General features: G+C 41.2%; 2 protein-coding genes across 4 annotated transcripts; one reads left to right on the top strand and one right to left on the bottom strand.

Annotated features, from left to right (window-relative positions):
- The first annotated feature begins 577 nt into the window (after positions 1-577).
- LOC122409232 (transmembrane protein 192) lies at positions 578-4,040 on the top strand. Of its 2 annotated transcripts, XM_043416603.1 has the most exons (5): positions 578-701; positions 1,084-1,200; positions 1,521-1,679; positions 1,849-2,245; positions 2,481-4,040. In XM_043416603.1, exons 2-5 carry the CDS (start codon positions 1,162-1,164, stop codon positions 2,735-2,737), a joined length of 852 nt encoding a protein of 283 aa, XP_043272538.1. In that variant the 5' UTR covers positions 578-701; positions 1,084-1,161; the 3' UTR covers positions 2,738-4,040. The 2 variants fall into 2 exon arrangements, with proteins under 2 accessions (XP_043272538.1, XP_043272540.1); XM_043416605.1 differs by lacking the exon at positions 578-701 and having other exon boundaries at positions 732-1,200; positions 1,545-1,679.
- On the bottom strand, positions 4,017-19,225 carry LOC122409233 (uncharacterized). 2 transcript variants are annotated; one of them, XM_043416606.1, is made up of 4 exons: positions 18,880-19,225; positions 17,471-17,694; positions 13,267-13,327; positions 4,017-9,158 (listed from the first exon to the last, which is right to left on the bottom strand). In XM_043416606.1, the coding sequence occupies exons 2-4, from the start codon at positions 17,520-17,522 to the stop codon at positions 8,864-8,866; spliced, it is 408 nt and encodes a 135-aa protein (XP_043272541.1). In that variant the 5' UTR covers positions 17,523-17,694; positions 18,880-19,225; the 3' UTR covers positions 4,017-8,863. The 2 variants fall into 2 exon arrangements, with proteins under 2 accessions (XP_043272541.1, XP_043272542.1); XM_043416607.1 differs by lacking the exon at positions 17,471-17,694.
- Between the last annotated feature and the right edge of the window lie 410 nt (positions 19,226-19,635).

Genomic DNA, 19,635 nt, shown 5'->3' with positions numbered 1-19,635 from the left:
TTATTTCGAGTTTTTCGGAAACATTGTTTGGATGGAAAAAAATTTGCGAACGATATCTGGAAAAAATTTCTTTCAATCGTTCATTTGATTTATTTATTATTTTACGAAGATATATGTACACCACTTTGTGGAATCAAGGGATCGTTTACGTTGCCGCAGGAATGCGGAGAATCGATGCAAGAGATCATCGAATTGAAAAGATCGCGTGAACGTTTTAGGAGGTTTATTTATTTTCATCGCATTTGGCAAACCGTCAAGTTTATCCTGGCTTTCTTCTTCGTCACGAATAACTTGTTATAATTTCCTCGTTACTTCTCCAAGGAAGACAAAGAAAAGTCGGAAAGAGTGGGAGAGATTGAGTGTAAACTGTCCAGTTCCAAGACTTTAGACTTCCAAATTCAGAGCTATTTTATTCCCCGTTTTTTTCACCAGTTGTGAGTCGGTCGAATGGAAAAACTCTCTTGCCTTTATTTCATATGACTTGAGAAAATACAAGTATTTCGTGCCGAATTCAAGGTTAAAATCAACATTATAATTAGTCACGTTTCACGCTGCCGCAAGACAGTATATTAGCCAAGCGGCGCGAATGAAAAAAAAAATAGTTTTCAACAGTTTTCTTAAATAACTGACATTTCAAACGTGCTGTTAGCGCGGTTTTTACTTTCCAACACCAAAGTACTGATTCCGAAAGAATTAATCAAGTAAATAGTTTTCTGGTTTCATTAGGAAAGTGAACGATGATATTCCGTCATGAAACAGCTGATTCTATTGATCGTCGGTGTCATTAAGCATCGCGTTCATACTGTTTCTATTAATAATATAATGTAAATTTGTTTACTATTTCAATATTAAAAATTGAAGTGATGTCGCAAAACAAGCGCATTGCCACGTGGAATAAGACGTTTGACTCGAATCCATATGTGTTTAATGACATCGATTCATTAGAATAAATAAGACGTATAAAAAGTCGTTAAAACATATACGTTTGTGCACTGGAAGTGTGTGGGTGTGGGTAGGACTTGAGCGGTTCCGTGAAAAGTCCATTTGACGTATTTACAATTCCCGTTTGTATTATATCCGTAGAGTACAAAGTTCTCTCAAACGAGTCATTCTAGCAGGCTAGTGAGAAAATTTCGTGATGCTTCATTGTTTCATCGGGAAATGGTCAGTCTGGCACGAAATTTAAATCCGTCTGGTGGTGTAAGTACAAACAGAAAAAAAACATATTTTGGATTCAATGATTCTCTCCGCTTTCCGCTGTCCCCTCTGTCTCTTTTTTCAACATTTTTTCCTTCTCTTTGCCCCTCGGTGAATCCTCGGACTCGACGACGTAAACATAACCTTAAACCAAGTTATTTTCGTGCGTTATACTCATGTTCAAAATAAAACACTTGAACCTCGCGAGTGTGTATAACCGCATAACTTTGTCATTCCTACAGTTCGTCAGTGAAATTTTTTTTTGAAACTTCTTTATTTTTATTGTATTCTTCGTTTGGCTCGATTCGAGTTCGTTCTTTCAGTTATCAGTTTTCGTTAATTTGAAGGGCGCAGTTTTCTTTGACGCCTCGCTTAACATGGATGACGAAGAATACCTTCAGCCTGTACTTTCGTCACAAGAAGTTGACAATTTTCAGTCACTCGACACTGTTAAAATCGCAGCAATTCCACTTGTCACAGGGGTGAGTAAAACCTCATGCGTGCAGAGAAAAAGTTTTAGGCATTAATTTTGTCTTCTAAAAATCCTAAATATTCTACCATTTAAAAAATTTTGCTGAACTATTGGATCGTTATGAAAAACAATTGATCCATGGAAACTTTCCGTCAATTAGTACTCGCATGCTTTTGCAGGTATGCCTGGAAATAGCCGGAATCGTTTTTGTGTCACTGTGGCCACAGGAAAAAGACAAATGTGACACTTACTTCATATTCCTGTATCTCCATTGCGCTTATTGGCTCATCACAATGGTTGCCGATCATATTATAAAGATGAAGCATCATAATTTAAGAATCTGCGGTTATCTGGATTTTTATCAGTCTACTTATCAACACATTAGAACGCCTCTATTCATTGCGTCTCTCTGGAACACAGCATATCTCTTGCTGGCTGTAATTCTTCATCACACTCACAAATACAATTATGAAGAATATTGCCGATCATCGGAGTGGCTAACCCCTGTCAACTATATTCTACTTTTAACAACCTTGGAACTCACCATAATCGTTCCAGTGTACATAAATTATATCAGTAAGTATATTTTTCTATTTAGTTCTCTCTGTACCACCAACGAAAATAGTTTAACGAAAAGATGCTTTTTGTAGAGAAAATGATGTTGTTGTAGAGAAATCCGATTTTATAATTAACTAGTTTTCCTATCAGATCAAGTAAACTGTGTGATTGTCAATGTAGTACTTGCTCGGTGATCCTCGATTAAATGTAAGTAAGCAAAGCGGGGCGTAAATTCTAATTTTGTGTTCTGTAGAACGAGTTCGTCGTTTCAATCGCGCGCAGCCACCACCTGATGTGACCCGTGAAGAATGGCTTTCGTCCTTTACCCAGGATTCATTCGCCGTTAGCACAGAAATTGGCTACACTCAGAGAGGCTCAAATCTTGCTGAGCTATTAGAGAAGCAAGCGGATCTGATTAGATATTTGAGAGATCACAACGTTAAATTAAGCCATCGAATGATGTTGCTTGCTGCGAAGCGCAGAGCCACAGAAACAGTGGATCGATCATAAAACTCATGCGATCATTTGCTCAATATCATTTTAAATTTCACTTCCCATCGAATGATCTGGTTTCAATTGGCCAAATAAATGTTGTGGAATCTTCAAGAAACACGACATTTGTCACTCGCATGATATTGAACGAATTTCAACCGTTTCGGTTCGATCGCAAATAGATCGTTGTGAGAATATTTACTTTTTAAAATTATTCACCGAAGGAACGAACGGAATTCTTCGTATCAAAAGATGGATGTTCTTTTGTGCCACCGATTTGAAAGTCATTATTTTGTTAACATATTTATAAATATTCACGTATATCGGCGATTGCATCTCTTTGCGTTTTAAAAATTCTCGATCGAAACGATTCGATCAGATAAATATACAAACTGCTGAACTTTTTGTATCCAAAGTTCGTTGCTGTTCGTTGTAAATTAATCATCCGATAAATCTCATCGTCATTCTCTTATACTCCAACTATTTATTCGATCGTAAACAAAAACTTTTTTACGCAAAAATATTTTTAAGCTTCATTTTTTTGCTATATTAAAAAAAGCAGTCCCCACTGTATACTTTCAACGCTGAGCCTCTAAAATTATTTTTCTTGAACAATTGCCTGCGTGGAAAGTGTGCTATTGGAAAATGTGCAATCACAAGTTTATGAAAATTTGTATATCGATTGGTTTTTTTCAGTATTAAAAAAATGATTTTCTCACAAGTTCAAGCAACCGAGTACATTTTCCAGTACTTCCAGAATATGTCACAAGTGAATTATTCGAATGTATGCTTCGTAAGTTTTATCCTCTGAGAATGTAAACGATCGGACACTAAAAAGTATTCCGCAGGGAGAATCACACGATTCGCACATTTATTGTGGTTTCCATAAAAATTGAAACTTTTAACCAAAGTTATCGCGACTGTTGTACAAAACGAATTCGTCAGTTCTCCGTGGCGCAGCTCCAATGTAAAAAAATCTCAAATCCATAAAACACGTTGAAATTGTCGAATCAACAGGGAGTCCACCAAATTTATAAATAAATTAGCGAGTATTTTAATACGCGTATTCCTCAGAATTAAAGCAACGAGTAATATATGATCTTCAGTAAGAATAATCGAGTCTAGAGACCCAAAATAAATCGTAGATACGATAAGTAGGAAAGATTGTATAAAAAACAAAAACGAGTGTTGAGAACGCTGACGCACTGATTAAATAATTAAACAAAAACAGTGGGTTCTTACTGTGATAAAAAACCAACGTTTTTTTGTCATTCGTGTATACATTTAACGAACTCGATAAAATATATATGTGTATATATTATTTGTTTTTCTGTCATTTCGACGATACATCGGCAACTATAAATATTACATTTACATGATTTTTTCGCTATAAAACGTGCCCGTTGTACTAATTGGTGTGGAGCATTAAATTTTGCTTATACCTCAGCGTAATACATTTATTCATACATTTATTTTTGCTGGCTTTGAAATATTTGTTTCTTTTAATACTCAACGCGTCGAAGTACGTTAACTTTTGTATTGCGAGAAAAAAATGTTCTTCCCCGAGTATCATTATCGTCGACGATTATCTACTAACGAGATCTCCATCTCTAACATTTTACAAACGTTTTATTACAAAAGTTTATTGTACGTGCGTATCCATATATTCATTCATATATTTGTATGCCTCAGCTAATAACGATTACTAATAATCTTAAGGATTATTATAAGTATATCCATTATTCTATCTTCATTAATAATAATATATACGTCACATCGTGAAACGTGGTAAAAAAAAGGAAACGGACTTATCCCTCGTTTCTATAATAACGCCATTTTCATTGAGGTTTTTTCCAATCGATTTTACGCCATTCGAAAAAAGGCTTCTTCTCGCCTAGACTTTATTCCTTTTAACCATGTCTTATTGGATTTTACTAACTCGTGACAATTCTCATGCGGTTTTTTTCCCCTGATTCTTCCTCTTTGTTTATTCTGGTCTCTATCATTTTTTCTCCTGTTCGTGGTAACAATTGTAACCGAAACGAGATATTTTGTCTTATCGCGAGCTTGTGTAGCTGAAAATCGATGTTGGTATATCGTAATTCCTCCCTTTATCTTTTTTTTTTGTACAACAAAAGCCTTTCTACTATATTCGATCTACGACACAAGAACGAACTTCTAATTTTCTCATTGCTTTCGTTTCGATATATATTTTTGTTTCTTCTTCTCATGAACCACTCGTTTTTCCAAAATGACAAATATTTTCAATATTTTATGCAGCATCGTGGTAGAAATATGAAAATTTTTCAATCCAACCAAATATCAGTTCTATTATTAAACATTTTTTTTTATAAACGTTCAACCGAATAAAAAACCGACGATGAAAAGATGCGAAACGAAAGAAATTATCGAGGAATACTTCATGGTAATTTCGTCAGTACGAAAAGCCTTGAAGCTTTCCAACTAATATTCTGAGGCATTGAAAACCGTTTTATTTGGCTCGATCGAAAGGAAAAGAAATGTGCGCGACAAAAATAGCCGGAATATTTGATCCAAGTTTTCACCGTTTGTAAAAAAGGTAATTGGCTGTTCCGAGAGTAACTCGTGGCACATTCCTTCGAACAATCAAGAAAAAGCCTCGTTCGTTACTCCCGAAGTCGTGAAGTTTCGCCTTCCACGACCGAAAAAGTATAATCGCGGCGTGGCATTGAAAAGAAAATAAATATCAAGCGATTTATTGGCTAAGGAAAAATCGCTTTGAAAATGAATGGAAGGGTTCTGCGACCCGGGGGCTCGACGTGCATAAAATAATCACGAGGCGATCCTCCCCTCCCCGTTCTTAATATTAAACGTCTACGCCTTTCGTTTTCATCATCCTTTGTGTTTCATCTTTATTTCCTTAAGTTATATAAACGCAATATAATGACATATCCTCTACGATACAGGCACACCCTAAAATTATTATTTTCTTTTCGCAGTCCAGTCAACTATTCTACGTCGTAGGCTCGTTTTGTGTATCCCCCCGCGTTCAAGGCTGTCTCCCAGCTTTCCTTATTTTCTCTCGGTTCGCTCCCATTCCTTTTTTATCGTATTTTTTCTCTTTTATTTATTTAATTGATTTAACAAAAAGGACGCCTCTATATCGAATGACATTGCTACATTTTCAAACGCTATTATCCTCTCGCGAAGCCCATACTTTTATATAAATGTCTAAATATTCCTGTTTTTTTTTTTTTTTTTTTCAAGTTTCTTTTTTGTTTATACTCGCATTATAATTAGAGTTGGATTATTATCGATCCTCGCAACACATGTCTCACTGTTATGTATATTACTATGTGGGAAAGAAAGCATTATTCACAGAAGATAAGATATTCCATCATCGTATACGCCATCCTCCTTTTCTTTCGAATGTTGTTATGAAGATGTTGAAGTATGTTTGTGCGTGACTGTGTGTGTGTGTGTGTGTGTGTGTGTGTGTGTGTGTGTGTGTGTGTGTGTGTGTGTACATTTGGAAATCTCTGTATGGAATTACATAAAAGAGTCTCGTACGCCCTTGAAAAATCTCGACTCGGCCGGTACGGAGCGTGGGAGGGATTTATATACATATGTATATGGAAAAGAGCCAGCAAGTGGCCTTAATTAACTATCGGCCCTTGAAACGAGTGGCTGCTTCGTGTCTCAAATCCCTACTAGAAAAAAATTGCCCTTTTCTCTCCTCTCTTCTTCTTCTTCTTCTTCTTCTTCTTCTTTTATTGCGTGTGGTTTTTTTTCATTATTCGACGCTCATTCTTATGCATGGAGCAATTTTCGTGAACTCGGCATTATTTTTTTGCCCGTGAGCTTCTCATTAATTTCTGATTATTTTCCAGTTTTTCGCGGTTCGAAAGATTGAGCATTTTTTAACGAATTTTTCTCTCCGCCTTGCACAGCACGATTCGATCAACGATTCATCTTATTTGGAATTTCATTTTTAACGCTTCGTCGAACGCCTCTTTCTTCGTCGATCGATCAATTTCAATTGATTTCTTGAAGAATTGAAGAAATTTACATTTTCTTTCTAATTGGTGTGCTTTAACACTGTTTTTTATATCATTTTTTTCTTATTTCAGCGGAGTCACGACTCGAACGAGAATTGAAAATACCCTGGAACTTTTGCTCAGTTGTGGGAACGTTTGAATATGATTTCTACGAGCTCCCTCGCTGTGGACGCAACCCCAAAGCGCCGAATAATGAGGATACGTCTGAAAAGTTTAGCAAATTAGTTGCTGAGTTTCGCGAGAACGACTCGTGTGCGGAATTTCATTTGACTCGAGCCTCGCAAACGTTACGGTACGCGAAGATGTTCAGTTTTTTGCATGCCCATACGAAAAGCTCTTGTTTTATTCGGTCTCCACTTTATCAGAATTTCATTGAATACGAATTTTTCTATCGGTGCGAGACGGGGCACTTTGAAAATTACGAAAAATGTATTTTTCGATTTATTATATTTTTCCAAAAATGAAATTCCTTTATTTAAAAAATTTTCCCAATTTTCGTATCTCTGCTAAATTTCTTTTGCCACACTTTTTACGAGTAACTGGTAAATAAATTTCGCAAATTCTTCGACTGCTACCCCGTTGTGCCCAATTTTTTTTCCTTCCCCAAAGACACTTGGCGTCTGCAAGTAAAAATGGACAAAAATTCGTCCCGAGCTCCCCTGAGTATTTTCGTGCTCCAAATCGTTGAATATTTTCATTAACTTTATCTCGAAATCAGAGAATGTCATGCGCTCACTCATCGATGTTTTTCTTCGGTTATCTCAGCCACGTTTGATGAAACGTTGAAAAAAAGTGGTCTCGCCTTCGCGTTATCGTCTTCTCTATTTTTGCACAGAGCATTGTTAGTTTTATTAGGCCGCGGTAGGATACGCGCTCGCGTTCTTCTACGATTTAATTTCATTTATTTATCTTCGTTTGCGTTAAAGTGTCTCTCGCTGAATAGCACCGCTCGCTGTTGCTTCCGTTCGAGGTGCGCAACGGGCCCGAAAGCCTTTTTCCCATTTATTGTCGCTTGTCAGGATCTTGGGGGAGGATCACGTGGAAAAAATAACGTTCTAAGTTACCCGCTAAAAATCTTACATATTCGTATGCCCACCGAGTCCGCAAACTCTTGGCATTATCAGCTATTTACACTTATTTACTCACCCGATTCGCAGCGAAAACGCGCAAACATTTTTTCCGTACTATTGTTACATCTCGATTGGGGATCGAGGGAGAATCGCCGTGGCCGACTCAAGTCGTCGTTGCAGCCGTATATATACTGACCAAACGAGTGTCAACACGAATTTTCAAACGAAAATGCATTTATATTGTCAAATTGAACTTTGCATTGCGCCGTTTCATCCGAAATTCTTTCTTTTTACATTATTCCCTGATTTTTCGTCATTCAAAAAATCATTTTTTAGTCGCATTCTTCAGCGCGCATTAATGGAAAACTTATACGAGAAACAAATTGATCAAACGTATGCACAGAATTCGAGGTACTCGTAATCGAATTTTCAGAACGTTTGCAACGACACGCTTTACGGTAAATTTTCATTATTACAATTAACTTCGACCACTGGTCAGAAGAATCGATAATCAAGCAAAGTTGATAGCTCCAAAAAGTTTCTCGATTCAAAGGTTTAACTGTGCGGCTAGTACAGCTCAATGTTTCGATCGAATGTACAAAAGTTTATAAAAACAATGTATTATTTTGGTGTGTGCGTGTGTGTGTGTGTGTGTGTGTGTGTGCGCGTGCGTGTGTGCGAGTGCGTGTTTTGAATAAGCACTCGTTCAACCAGAACGCGTGTGTTCAGCAAGCGAGACGAAGGGGAGGGGGGGGAGGGAGTGATTGAAAGAAAAAGCTGCAACAAGCAGATGAATATCAGTCGTCAGCAGCGTCGACGAGACGCAAAAGTGTGAGCGAAAGCCCAATAAATGGATGTTGCGTTTGTCTCGATCGAAAGTAACGACGATCGCGGATGCTTGAATCTAGCGTTTGCATCGATGCTGCTGCTGCCACTGCCGCTGGTCCCAGCCTAATTTTTCCCATTTTGCCACCTTCTCGTTCTCGGCCTCGGCGACGTCGTCTTCCTCGGTTGTGGCTCGTTCGAAGATTGCGAAATCACGAGTGACTCGTCGCCACGACCGCGCTGCCCGCTGTTGCCGAGTGCTGCTCCTCAGCCTCCATCATCTTCAATTGACGTACAACCTGTGCGTGCTCCTCCAATAACCTCGCAAATTCACCCCGCCGCGTCTCCGCCTCCACCTGCATCTGCTTTATTCTCTCTCGGGGACCAGGACTGTCCAGGGGCGTTTGTGACGTCGAGTTTTGCGAACTGCTGCTCTCGGTCGACAGCCCATCGAGATCTGGCGCCTCGCTTAATATCGATTGCGAATCCACGTCGTCCACTATCAAACTGCAATCATATTTTCATTCCATTAGACACTTTTTCAATACTTCTTTCACTGACGCTCATCTAAATCGATTATCGCGATTTTTAACTCGACTTCTCCCTGATTTTTTACTTCAACCTCAGATCCCTGTGCGTGACTTTCATGCACTTTTCCTGTCGTCGAACCTACCTCGCGAAAACTCGGTAACGAAATCTTGAAATACTGTGCAAGAGGAAATATTATTCAAGACGAAGTCACTCTCAACCTCGTTGCACAAGAATTGTGGAGTAAATTGAGATGAGAATTGAGTCGCACGGTCGTGTCGAAAAACTAGTCCACGATTCGCCGCAGCTTCGCGATCGAATATTTTCAAAATCCATGAAAAATCCTCCGGTGAATTAAAATTTGTTGTCCGCAATCATTAAAAATACTGAAGTAAACCATCTCGTTATTCGACTCGTGAAACTGAAGCGTTTCCGTCCCTGCCGTAAAATCCACTAAGCTGCGCAGTAACAATCTGAGAATAGTGTTTACTCAGCAAATTGTAAAAACGAAATATCGCAGCACTCGCTTCTCCGTGACTCGAAACAATATTACTGAGCTGAAAAGGCAGCACGATTTTACAGTGGGGAAGCGAACGTCGTTATTTTCCTGCTTAATGAAATAATGATCGTAATGAGCTCAAGAGCCCGGGGGCGCGAGGGGCTCGCGACAAAGTACACTGAAAACGTTCGATTCCCACTCGAAAGCAGTAGTGCCTCAACTACACGTCGGACTTTGTCCTCTTCTATAGCATAACCGAGAAGAGTTGAATTTCATTCACCCGATGTGCTTCATTGATAAATCGAAAGGTGTGAAGAATTTCGAGATTTCTGGGCCTGCGGCCAATTCACGAGCCCGTTTTTCCCTGGTACAAACGAACCGAGATATAAACACGATAAACCCGGATATAGTGAGCTATACAAATCTCCCTTTTCCTCCAATTTCAAGCCAAAACACGAGTCCCCCTCGTTCTCCCTTGTTTGACCAGACGATGATAAACAAGAACGAGGAAGTGAAACGGTTTCGTTCCGATACGAGTAAACCCATTCACGAAAAATGCCTATCAATCTTGTTTGCTCTGTAACGAGCTATTTCATGCCCGCTTTACGTAATATGCATAAATGTCCCTGGCTCTCGAGCTCTTTCTGCTCAATCGTGTCTCTGTGTCTCTGTGTCTCATTAGGAGAGGCGAAAAATGTGTGTGCAGTAAAAATTGGATGGCTGACAGCCGTTTGGGCGAGAGACGAGGGTACAATAATTCTTTGAAAAATCTCCAGTCCGCTCGATCATTAAATTCCGGCTATTCTCGGCCCACGCGACCATCCATCGATCCTTTGGGACCGAGAGAAATGAATAACTTTGTTATTTTTAATAAATGGCGGACGATGCCGGAGTGAAACAATACCGAAAAATTGGATAATTTTTTTGACCAATTTCAATGAAGGCGAACGACCAACTATCTCGCGTTCAGACCCTTTTTTCCGATGTTGATAAACGGTAAAGAGAAATGGGGGGAGACGCGAGACCGAGAGAGCCAACAAAGTGAAGAACGCACGGGAATTCCCTGGAGGATTCGCCCAGTCGGCAAATATTTTTCCATCGACTTATTGACTGGATTCGTGCGTGCAAATATCAATTCTCCAAAGTGCGTTGGGCCTCTGGCTATTTGAATTCTTCAATATTCCTATCATCGTTGTAATTCTTAACTATTTGGGCGGACGAATCCATTGTGGTAATATCATAAATTCAGTGACAAAGCGCGACGAGTGACTAAGGAGGGGGGATGCTGAGGCGTATCGCGTAATCGATAGGGTCGGAATCCGGAGACTAGCGGAGAGCAAGGGCGGAGTGTTTCTCTTTGTATTTGTCGCGGGCTTCTCGAAGGGGAGGAGAACTATTGGTCGCACGAGGAGATTTCTGAAAGAAATTTTTTGGTGAAATTTGTCTATTTGTTTGAATAACCAGACGAAAATAAGGAGGCGAAGGGTGTTTTGACTTTCTTGGACTGAACGACGACGAAAACGAATCGATTCGACGAGAGGATTCGAGCGCGTTCCCCTTGAAAAATACGTCCAACGACGCCCCATCAGTTGTAAACTATCGAAATAATTACGCGGGGAATATAAGCGTAGACAGTTATTTTCCCGAGTCTCTTTTTATCTCAACGTGAATTTCAGTCTCGTCAACGTCGTCCAATCGTACACGTGATTTACGTGCTTCGTTCTCCACCGATTTTAATAGCCGACAATTGTCGCTTGCGTCAATGCTACGTCACTGTGTTAAGCCCATCTTTGCTCCCCCTTCGTGTGCCGATACGTGTGTAGAACCGCGGCGGGCAAAGTATAGCGCGAGTGTCGAGATTTCGACGTACATTTTCTCGTCGTGTGCAGTTCCCATCTCATTTTTTCTTCCCTCAACGAACGCCCGATCCTTTCACGCGCCGTCTCCCGAAAGCCCAATCCCGCGGCATCGCCGCATTCATTTTTTTTTCTTGGCTCCTCGCAGACATCAAAATCTCGCGGCACTATCGCTCTGCTCGTGTGAAAAATAGCATGTGTTTGACGATAGTGTTCTCCAAGCTGGGTATTATACCCATTAAATTTATAGTCGAGCCAAAAATCCACGAGTGTGTATGAGATAACAAGAGAGAAAGGAGCGTCGACTCCCCAGTCGACGTAAAACGTCGTGGCGAACGCGATAGAAGTACATGAAACCGTTGCGAGTCGTTACTTTTTTTAACCTCCTCTCAGATGCCTCCTATCAACTTAATTATATTTTTATTTTTATTGATATTCGCCTCTGCCCCGCGCCAAGACAAATTTCATCTCAATAAATGCGCCGGGAAGAATAGCAGCCGGGACTCTGTCCGCAGGAAGATGTTCCGTAAAATTCGCTCGCGGCACTCAGTTTCGTCGTTCTCCAAGTCCCTCGTATAATAAAACGGCGCATTCGTTTGAGCCTCGTCCCAGAGAAAATGCGTTTCCTCCCCTCCGGAGTCCTGCTCCCGCCCGCCAGTTTTTACTCCTATCAAGATATTCGTTTAATTTCGCACCGGGGCAGAAAGCCTGCAGGATGGAAGAGCAGAACGTACGACGACGCGGCGCGCAGTTCATGGAATAACGTAATCCCCTCGTACCTCATGGGTTTATAAACACGTACTCGTACATTTGTAAAAAATTTGTATACCTCTATGGAGGGAAACATCAAAGAGAATATATGGACTTGACGCCCACGCGAACTTTGCAAGCTTGTGTATAAAAGAGAGAAAGAGTAACGCGGATCGCTCTCGAAGGTCGTATCGGAAATGTACCTCCCACGAAAGATTCTGGAAATAACTCTCGTTCACCCCGAAGCATTCCCGTAGGCAGAGTCAGCAACAGAAGCAGATCGGCATTAACCGCACAAATACGTATTACCATGGGACACGGTAACGAGATGCACATTTCGCCAACTTTCTTCGCACTAGGAAAAAAAACAAGCCGTTTTTCGGACTCCCATTATTGCCGCGCGCGAGCGTGTGTCCGACGACAAACGGAGTTGAAAAAAAGCCTGGCAAGATGAGTCGTTTGCCCTGTCACAGCTCAGATCGAATTACTACCTTGGAACTCCTCGTCCTCGTATTTCCTACATGCACTTTTATAAAAACCGCTCGTCGATTATCGGGTCATTCTTATCCTGGATAAAATATTTTTTGTTTCATGCACCGAATCGGACTGATTTTTCATTGATTTCTATCCACATTTTGTAGAATTTTTATATTCCATGAATTTTTGTTTGTTTTATTTGCAAAACGATTTATTTTCATGACTTCGCGATTATGCTCGGAGTTTGCGATTGTTCGCACTCTTTGAGAGGCAGTTAAAAGTTTAATGGATGAGCCTCCGCGCGTGATTAACAGTAGGACGAAGCGATGAGAATAATTGCTCGGTGCGGAGTCGTCCGAGGAAACAGTGATCCAAGAACTAGTGATTATTCGAAGGAGGCGCTAACGCAGAGGTAAAGGAATAACGCAGTTTTGGCTTCTTAGAAACTCCTCATTTTCTTCGTCGCGCTTACATGCAAATTGTATATAATTATTCGTTAACGCACCTGAAGACGCCGTGGATTTCCCTGCCCGATGCCATCGTCACCGCGATGTCAGGCAAAGATCCTGAAACGAGAGAATCTATTAGAAAATTTTTGTGATTCACTTGGCGATAGCGCGAATAATGTTAATTTTTCGCAATTTTTCACAATTGCTCATTTTTACGTTCATCCGGAAATGTGTACGGCGTTGAAAAATGGCAAAAGAATTTCAAGCAATAATCGTCCAAGTGTAATGCAACGCGTCAGAAAAATTTGAGGGAAATTCGTTTTTTTTTCTTTTTTTTCAATATTTTTCAGTCAACAGACCGTGCATTACACTTGAAAAGTTTCGAGGCCGGCTCCGCTCGCGATCTTCAATAAATACATCAACCTCGAAAATCTCGAGAGTGCTTAAAAATGATTTATTTTCCACGCTCCGTGATCGATAAAATTTTACGGAAATTGCCAAGAGTTACGTTGCCGTCGAGCCAGAGCACGCAGCTTCGTAAAATTTTTTCACTCTTTCCCTTCCGAAATGAAAGGCACGCAATTATTATTGTTTACATTACGAAAACGTACGATTTGAATGAAACAAATGCGTGAATCGTGCCTCGAAATTGTTCCAACGGAATTTCACCGTTTTTTAAGCATTATTCGAGACTCGCGTAGTGCAACAAACGCACGCTCAATAGTCGCATGGTCTCTGGCCAAGGGACAGCCGTGTACGCAAGATGATTGACTGGATTTAAATTAAGTAATTCGGTCAGGGTTATTCGGGTGGCTCGCTTGGCTCTTGTAACAGCGCTTCGATGATGCGTTGTCGATCGTCAAATAGATTTGTTTATTTACTCCTGTCAACCCGTGCGTATCGCGTGTTTCGCTAATGTTTTTTTATCCTTAACCTTTCATTTGGAAGTCAAGTTGAGAATTCGCACGCACATCTGCCTATAAATTCGAGATGGAAACTAAACTCGCGCGCCCGAGCCCAAATTTCTGGCTCATCCAGAGCCAACTTTTTCAGGAGCTCGGAGTCATCGGCGTCCCCAACAATCTCCGCAAGCTTCCAGCTCACCGAGCTTTCAATTGAACTTTGAAACAACGTCGGCCGAGTGTCCCATTCAGATCGGAGTTCGAGGTCGACATTTCATCGGAAGCTTTTTCCTGTTTTTGTCCAAAAATTCGAAGCCCTTTTCACAGCTTGAGGCTCGACTCGAATTTCATTCCCGCCCGCGAAGGGCTCACGATCGACCGAATTTTCAGGCCCTCCCGCACTGTCAGTTCGTAACGATCAGCTTCGCGGTCGTCAAATTCTCGACGCTTTTTTCCCCTCCAGAGTTCGATCATCGAGCGAGAAGCGCGTGTACCCGCTCTCCAATAATCATCTTCGAGTTTCGTTTCCGAATACCGCGAAACACGTCTCAGGCCAGTAGATCCTTTACTCATTGATACCAAAGTTCGACCGACCGAATAACCTTTACCTTCATTATAAATTTCAAATAGAGTTCGAGAGTTACGTCACACGTTGAATTTCTCGCTATACGTTCGTATCCCCCGCAACGAATCTGCGTCGTGGGATACGTCATAAAAGGAGTGTCTGTGCACGCGGAAGCCTCGTTTTCGTCGATCGTATACGGCAAATCGCAAAGATTTTCCCGTCGCCAAACTGGGCTATATCTCGACCTATATTTACCGCGAAATAGCCGCGAGGATTGTTTCAAGTTCGTGCACCGCGAGCGCACACACGACGTCAGAGTCTAACCACGCGCAGCACACTTTGCCAATCGAACCGGAGAGAACTCGAACGAACAATTTATCGAGTGAGAAACGCGGCGTTAAGAGGGAGGGGGAGGGGGAAATTCCATAGCCTCGTATACGCTCGCGTGTGTACGAAGTGTCCTGAGAGACCGCACGCCCAAAGTTCACCGGGTAATCAGGCCTCGAAATTCAGAGGAGAAAAAGCCTCCCTCGATTTTTCAATCGAACAATCGAATGCGGAGAGTTGCTGCGAGGTATTATTATCCAATCAGCAGCGATAACGGAGTCGAGGCTCGGCGAGCTGAGCCTCCGATAGAAAATTTAGAGTCCGACGATCGCGCGGCTTGAGCCTAGTTTCTCCGCGTGCTTTCGAGCGCGGTGCACCAAAAGCGCCGTCGCTTTATTAATTGACACCTCGGCAACGGTTTATCGAAGGGAGAAATGTCTGGAAAGTTTTATCTTCTGACTGCTGTAATTATCAGCATAAATTTAGGCGTGATTATCCAGTAAACTCTCGTACCAAGAGACACAATTGATGTCGGAGTGTATACTCGAAGGGCGTATGCCGCGGAAAATAAAGATTTGAGAGGGACAGAACGCCAGCTTTTCAGTCATCGTTTCTACCTATCGGCTGTGCACCCGTGACGTATGACACGCGCTTGTGAACCTCGCGGCAGTTGCTTTGGACATGAAAAATGCAACGTGCAATACACAGATCTATCGTCGTCGTCGTCGTCGTCGTCGTCGTCGTCGTGCTGGCTCTTCGCCTTTCTTTGTCTTGGTTCGCCTCCGTTCTGTACCATATAAATTCGTTATGATCCGCGGCTCGAAGCATTTTCAGCTCGAAATGTCAGCGACTCGCTTCTCGAGTTTTCTTTCCTCCTCGCTCCCCCGGCCCCTCCCGGCGCTCACCCTTTCCGAGGCTGCCCGAACTCGCTTTTATATTCTCAGTGAAATAATCGATCACCGCCAAGGAAAATTCTCCTTTTCGCCTCTCGTATATTACGACCTCATCCGTGATCTCCGCGGGCACTCTCGGTGTGCTCGAGAAATCCGCGTTTCTGCCTCGCGACATTGACACTGACGTTTGAATATTTTTCAAGTTTTCACGCACCTTTCCAAATTCAAAACTTTCGATCCAACTCCTCTCGAGCTTCGTCCACTTTTTCAACTGCCAAACATTCGTCGACGAAACTTCGCTTCGTCGAATCATAAATTCTAATGATTTTATATCGGACTCTCCGACGACAAAGTTTTGCAATAATGAAACTCGAGCTCGTACACCAATTCAATATTCCGTTTTTCCAATTCCAAATAACAACATGTGACCGATCGAAATGTATATATAAACCGCTTATGTACACACGTGTATATATATAACTTGTTTTTCGTTGAAAAGCTTCCATGGCTCGCGGGCTCCCCTTCCAGTCACATATTGAGAAACGAATTTTATATACGAAACGTTCTCCCTGCTGGTCTGACCTTCTTTGATTTTCCACCATCTGCTATTCTTTAAATTCTTTCGTTATACACGCGATGTTGAGCTTTCGAAAGAAAACATTAATCACCAAGTTTTCGAAATCCCAAAAGTCCAAAGCCCGGCGCATCGAGTTCCCCTTCGCCATCGATTCGTTTTTTGTTTTTTGTTTTTTTTTTTTCTTTTTTCGTGAAGGATAGAGCGTTTAATGAAATCCACACTTCGGAATCGAGTTAAAAAAAACATTCGATATATTTCCGAGTGTTGAATTCGAATGCGGGAGTTTCTTGTTTTCTTTTTATTCTCCCAAACTGTGCGCCCCGGTGGACGAAAAATTCGGTTTATTTTGAAAAACTGCGAACCCCTGCTACGGAGGTCGTTACGATTATTGCACCGAGGAATTCGTTTTGTTACAAAATCCAATATGCGGGTGATGAATTTTCAGCGTTTTTGTACTCGACAGAGCGACTCATTTATTGCGCGTTTGCTCTGTGAGAGAGAAGAAAAATAATTTTTCACTCGCTTTTACAGCGCTGTTGGGGGTAACGAAAAAAATGCGAACGATTGTAAATTCTTTGAAAAAGGGTATTCGATGAAGGAGCAGAGGCAACATTCGCTTCGGCAGAACTTAGAAAATGGTCGAGGGTGCTCGGATACGCAGTACCCCTTAATTTCGTTTCTCTCTCGTTTTCTCGTATAGTGTGTAGAATCGTTACATAAGAGCTGCACCGCTCTTTTTCCTATGCAAATTGCACGTGCTCTGTTCACTCGGTTCTCCCCTCTCTACGGGAGCTGCAATTGTGTATACACGAAAATCGATCGTCCCCCGTATCGGCCGGCTTCAACATTCCCTCTCAACCCGAAACAGCAAAATCCATTGCACTTTCTTCGAGCGGTGCCAAAATTTCGACGGGTAATAAACATTTATCTAAACAATAATGATGAAACGGATTTGCAATAAATGTTTAGGTGCAATTGTCAACATTGTCATCATACCTGATATGCACGTGCGACCGGCCGGCATCTGTCGCGACGTTTCCGACTGCATTTCTCTTTTCGATCGACTATTTACCCGCAAATAAATCTGACCTTTTTACTACGGAAGGATTTATCTGTACTCTTTGTTCTTTATTTTCTTTTTCTTTTAACGAATTCCGTTCTTTCGCTTATTGCCTTTTTATTTTTCGCTCAGTACGTGAACAAAGTTCCGGACGATCGACCTGTTGGGAATAAAAAGTCGAGAGATAGAGAGTGCATCTAATTCGTATCAATCTCTCCTCCCCCCTCTCCTCCTCCTCCTCCTCCTCGCCACCGCGCTGATTTTTCGATTCTTTCCTCTATTCTTTGGCTTCTGTTACTCGTTACTTTTTCGTACAGATTACTGACTCTTCATTTTTCCTATACTCCTACAAATACGTCCATCACTTTCGTCATATTCTCGAGAAAATTTTTTATCCATTCACCCGATTTAATCTCGTCGATAATTCAGGCCAATTTCTTTATTTTTCTTCACACAAAATATTTCCTCACAGGATGGATGAATTTATCAATTGCAATTCGTTGGAACATCGTACATGGGAAAAAGTGAATATAAAACTAAAGCAAATGGGACTATGATTCAATAGCAAAGTGATCGTTGGACGAACCTCAATACAGAAAAGAGGTTGGAGCATAATCCGGACATGCGAATGATTTAATCGAATCAAGATGCCAATTTTTTGTAGTAAACCGAGAGAAAATGCACGCAAGCAATGGGCTAGTTAGAAAGAGAAAGAGAGAGAGAGAGAGAGAAATCTTGTCAAAAACAGTTTTTATGCACGGATGATTATCGAATAATACTGCAGCGAGTAAAAATGTTACGTCACGGTTGTTCAAACTGTGCTGCCGGAAATGAATGACGATGAAAGATTAGATCGCCAATATTTTACAGACGAAATAAGCGGAATGGGTTTCGATGAAAATTTATATGAAAAACTGCTGTGTACGTGATTTGATGCAAGTACAAACTGTTTTTTCAAACTGGAGCAACAATTTTGAGCGAAATTTCGAGAGTTATTTTGGATTTTGAGTATGAAAAAAATAAAAGAAGCGTTTGAAAAATAACGATACAAAATACAAGCAAGTTTAGTGAAAAATGACATTGAACTGCAGTTTCGCTTTTAAAAGTGAAACAAGAGAAATCGTTTGAATAGCGATGTTCTTGAATGAGGGAACCCTGATAAGTATGAATTGCTAGAGCAGTTTAGGAATGTTCCATTGATCATACGTCGTGCAAGTGCAGCAGGAGTTATCGCCCGGACGATAAAAAAAAAAGGAGTTTTAAAGTAAGAATTATCGCAGCGTGGCCTCATTCGATGATGCATTTTCGTTGAAATGTAACATAAAAAAAGTGCGTGTCAACTCACCTTTAACCATTTGGATCAACGATTGTAAAAAGTTTTTAAGAGAAGAGAATGCCTCGGTCCTGTCGAATTTCCACTCAGATATTTTCGTTTTCGACGCCGGTATTTTTTACTTGAAAACACCGCTCGCAGCTTCGAACCGTTGTTCCGATGCGTGTTAGTAGCCGCAATTTTGAAAAAATCTCGTTGCGATTTCAATCCGGTTTAGAGTTACCGCTTTATTTGCTTCTCTCGTCAGTACTTGGACACTCGGAATTCGCGATTAATCGGGAGAGGCAAGAAACGTATATTTGTTATACGAGTGGTGGAGCAGTAACAGCAGCAGCGATACTACCTCGCACGACGAGGCTCTCGCGCAGACTGATAGGCACGTCGTAACGGGGGCGTTGAGCGCGGGGCGCTTTTTTCCTCGGTACAGTGTACGTATCAGACTTGTGCTTCCAAACGACGCGTACTTCAAAGCTCAAGTACGCTACGCGCTTTTTTCCTCTATTTCCCGGTCTTCTCGTTGATGGTCTTTTTATCTTCTTCTTTTAGAAGAAGATATAGAAAGAAAGGATCCCACGGAAACGCGTGCTGCAACGACGGATTTCATTTTTCTCCGCGTACAATCGACCGTTTTCTGGCCAGTCTTCGATCTCTTTTTTTTGGGTTTTTTTTTCTCCTTGCGAATATCATCTTATTTTTGTGCTGGTACGCTTGTGAATCACCGGGGAACGTTTACTCTGGAAAAGACTTTTGCGCAGGATCGTTTTCCTC

The sequence above is a fragment of the Venturia canescens genome, chromosome 4, assembly GCF_019457755.1.
Source record: "Venturia canescens isolate UGA chromosome 4, ASM1945775v1, whole genome shotgun sequence".
NCBI lineage: Eukaryota > Metazoa > Arthropoda > Insecta > Hymenoptera > Ichneumonidae > Venturia > Venturia canescens.
This window is presented reverse-complemented; position numbering and strand designations above follow the sequence as displayed.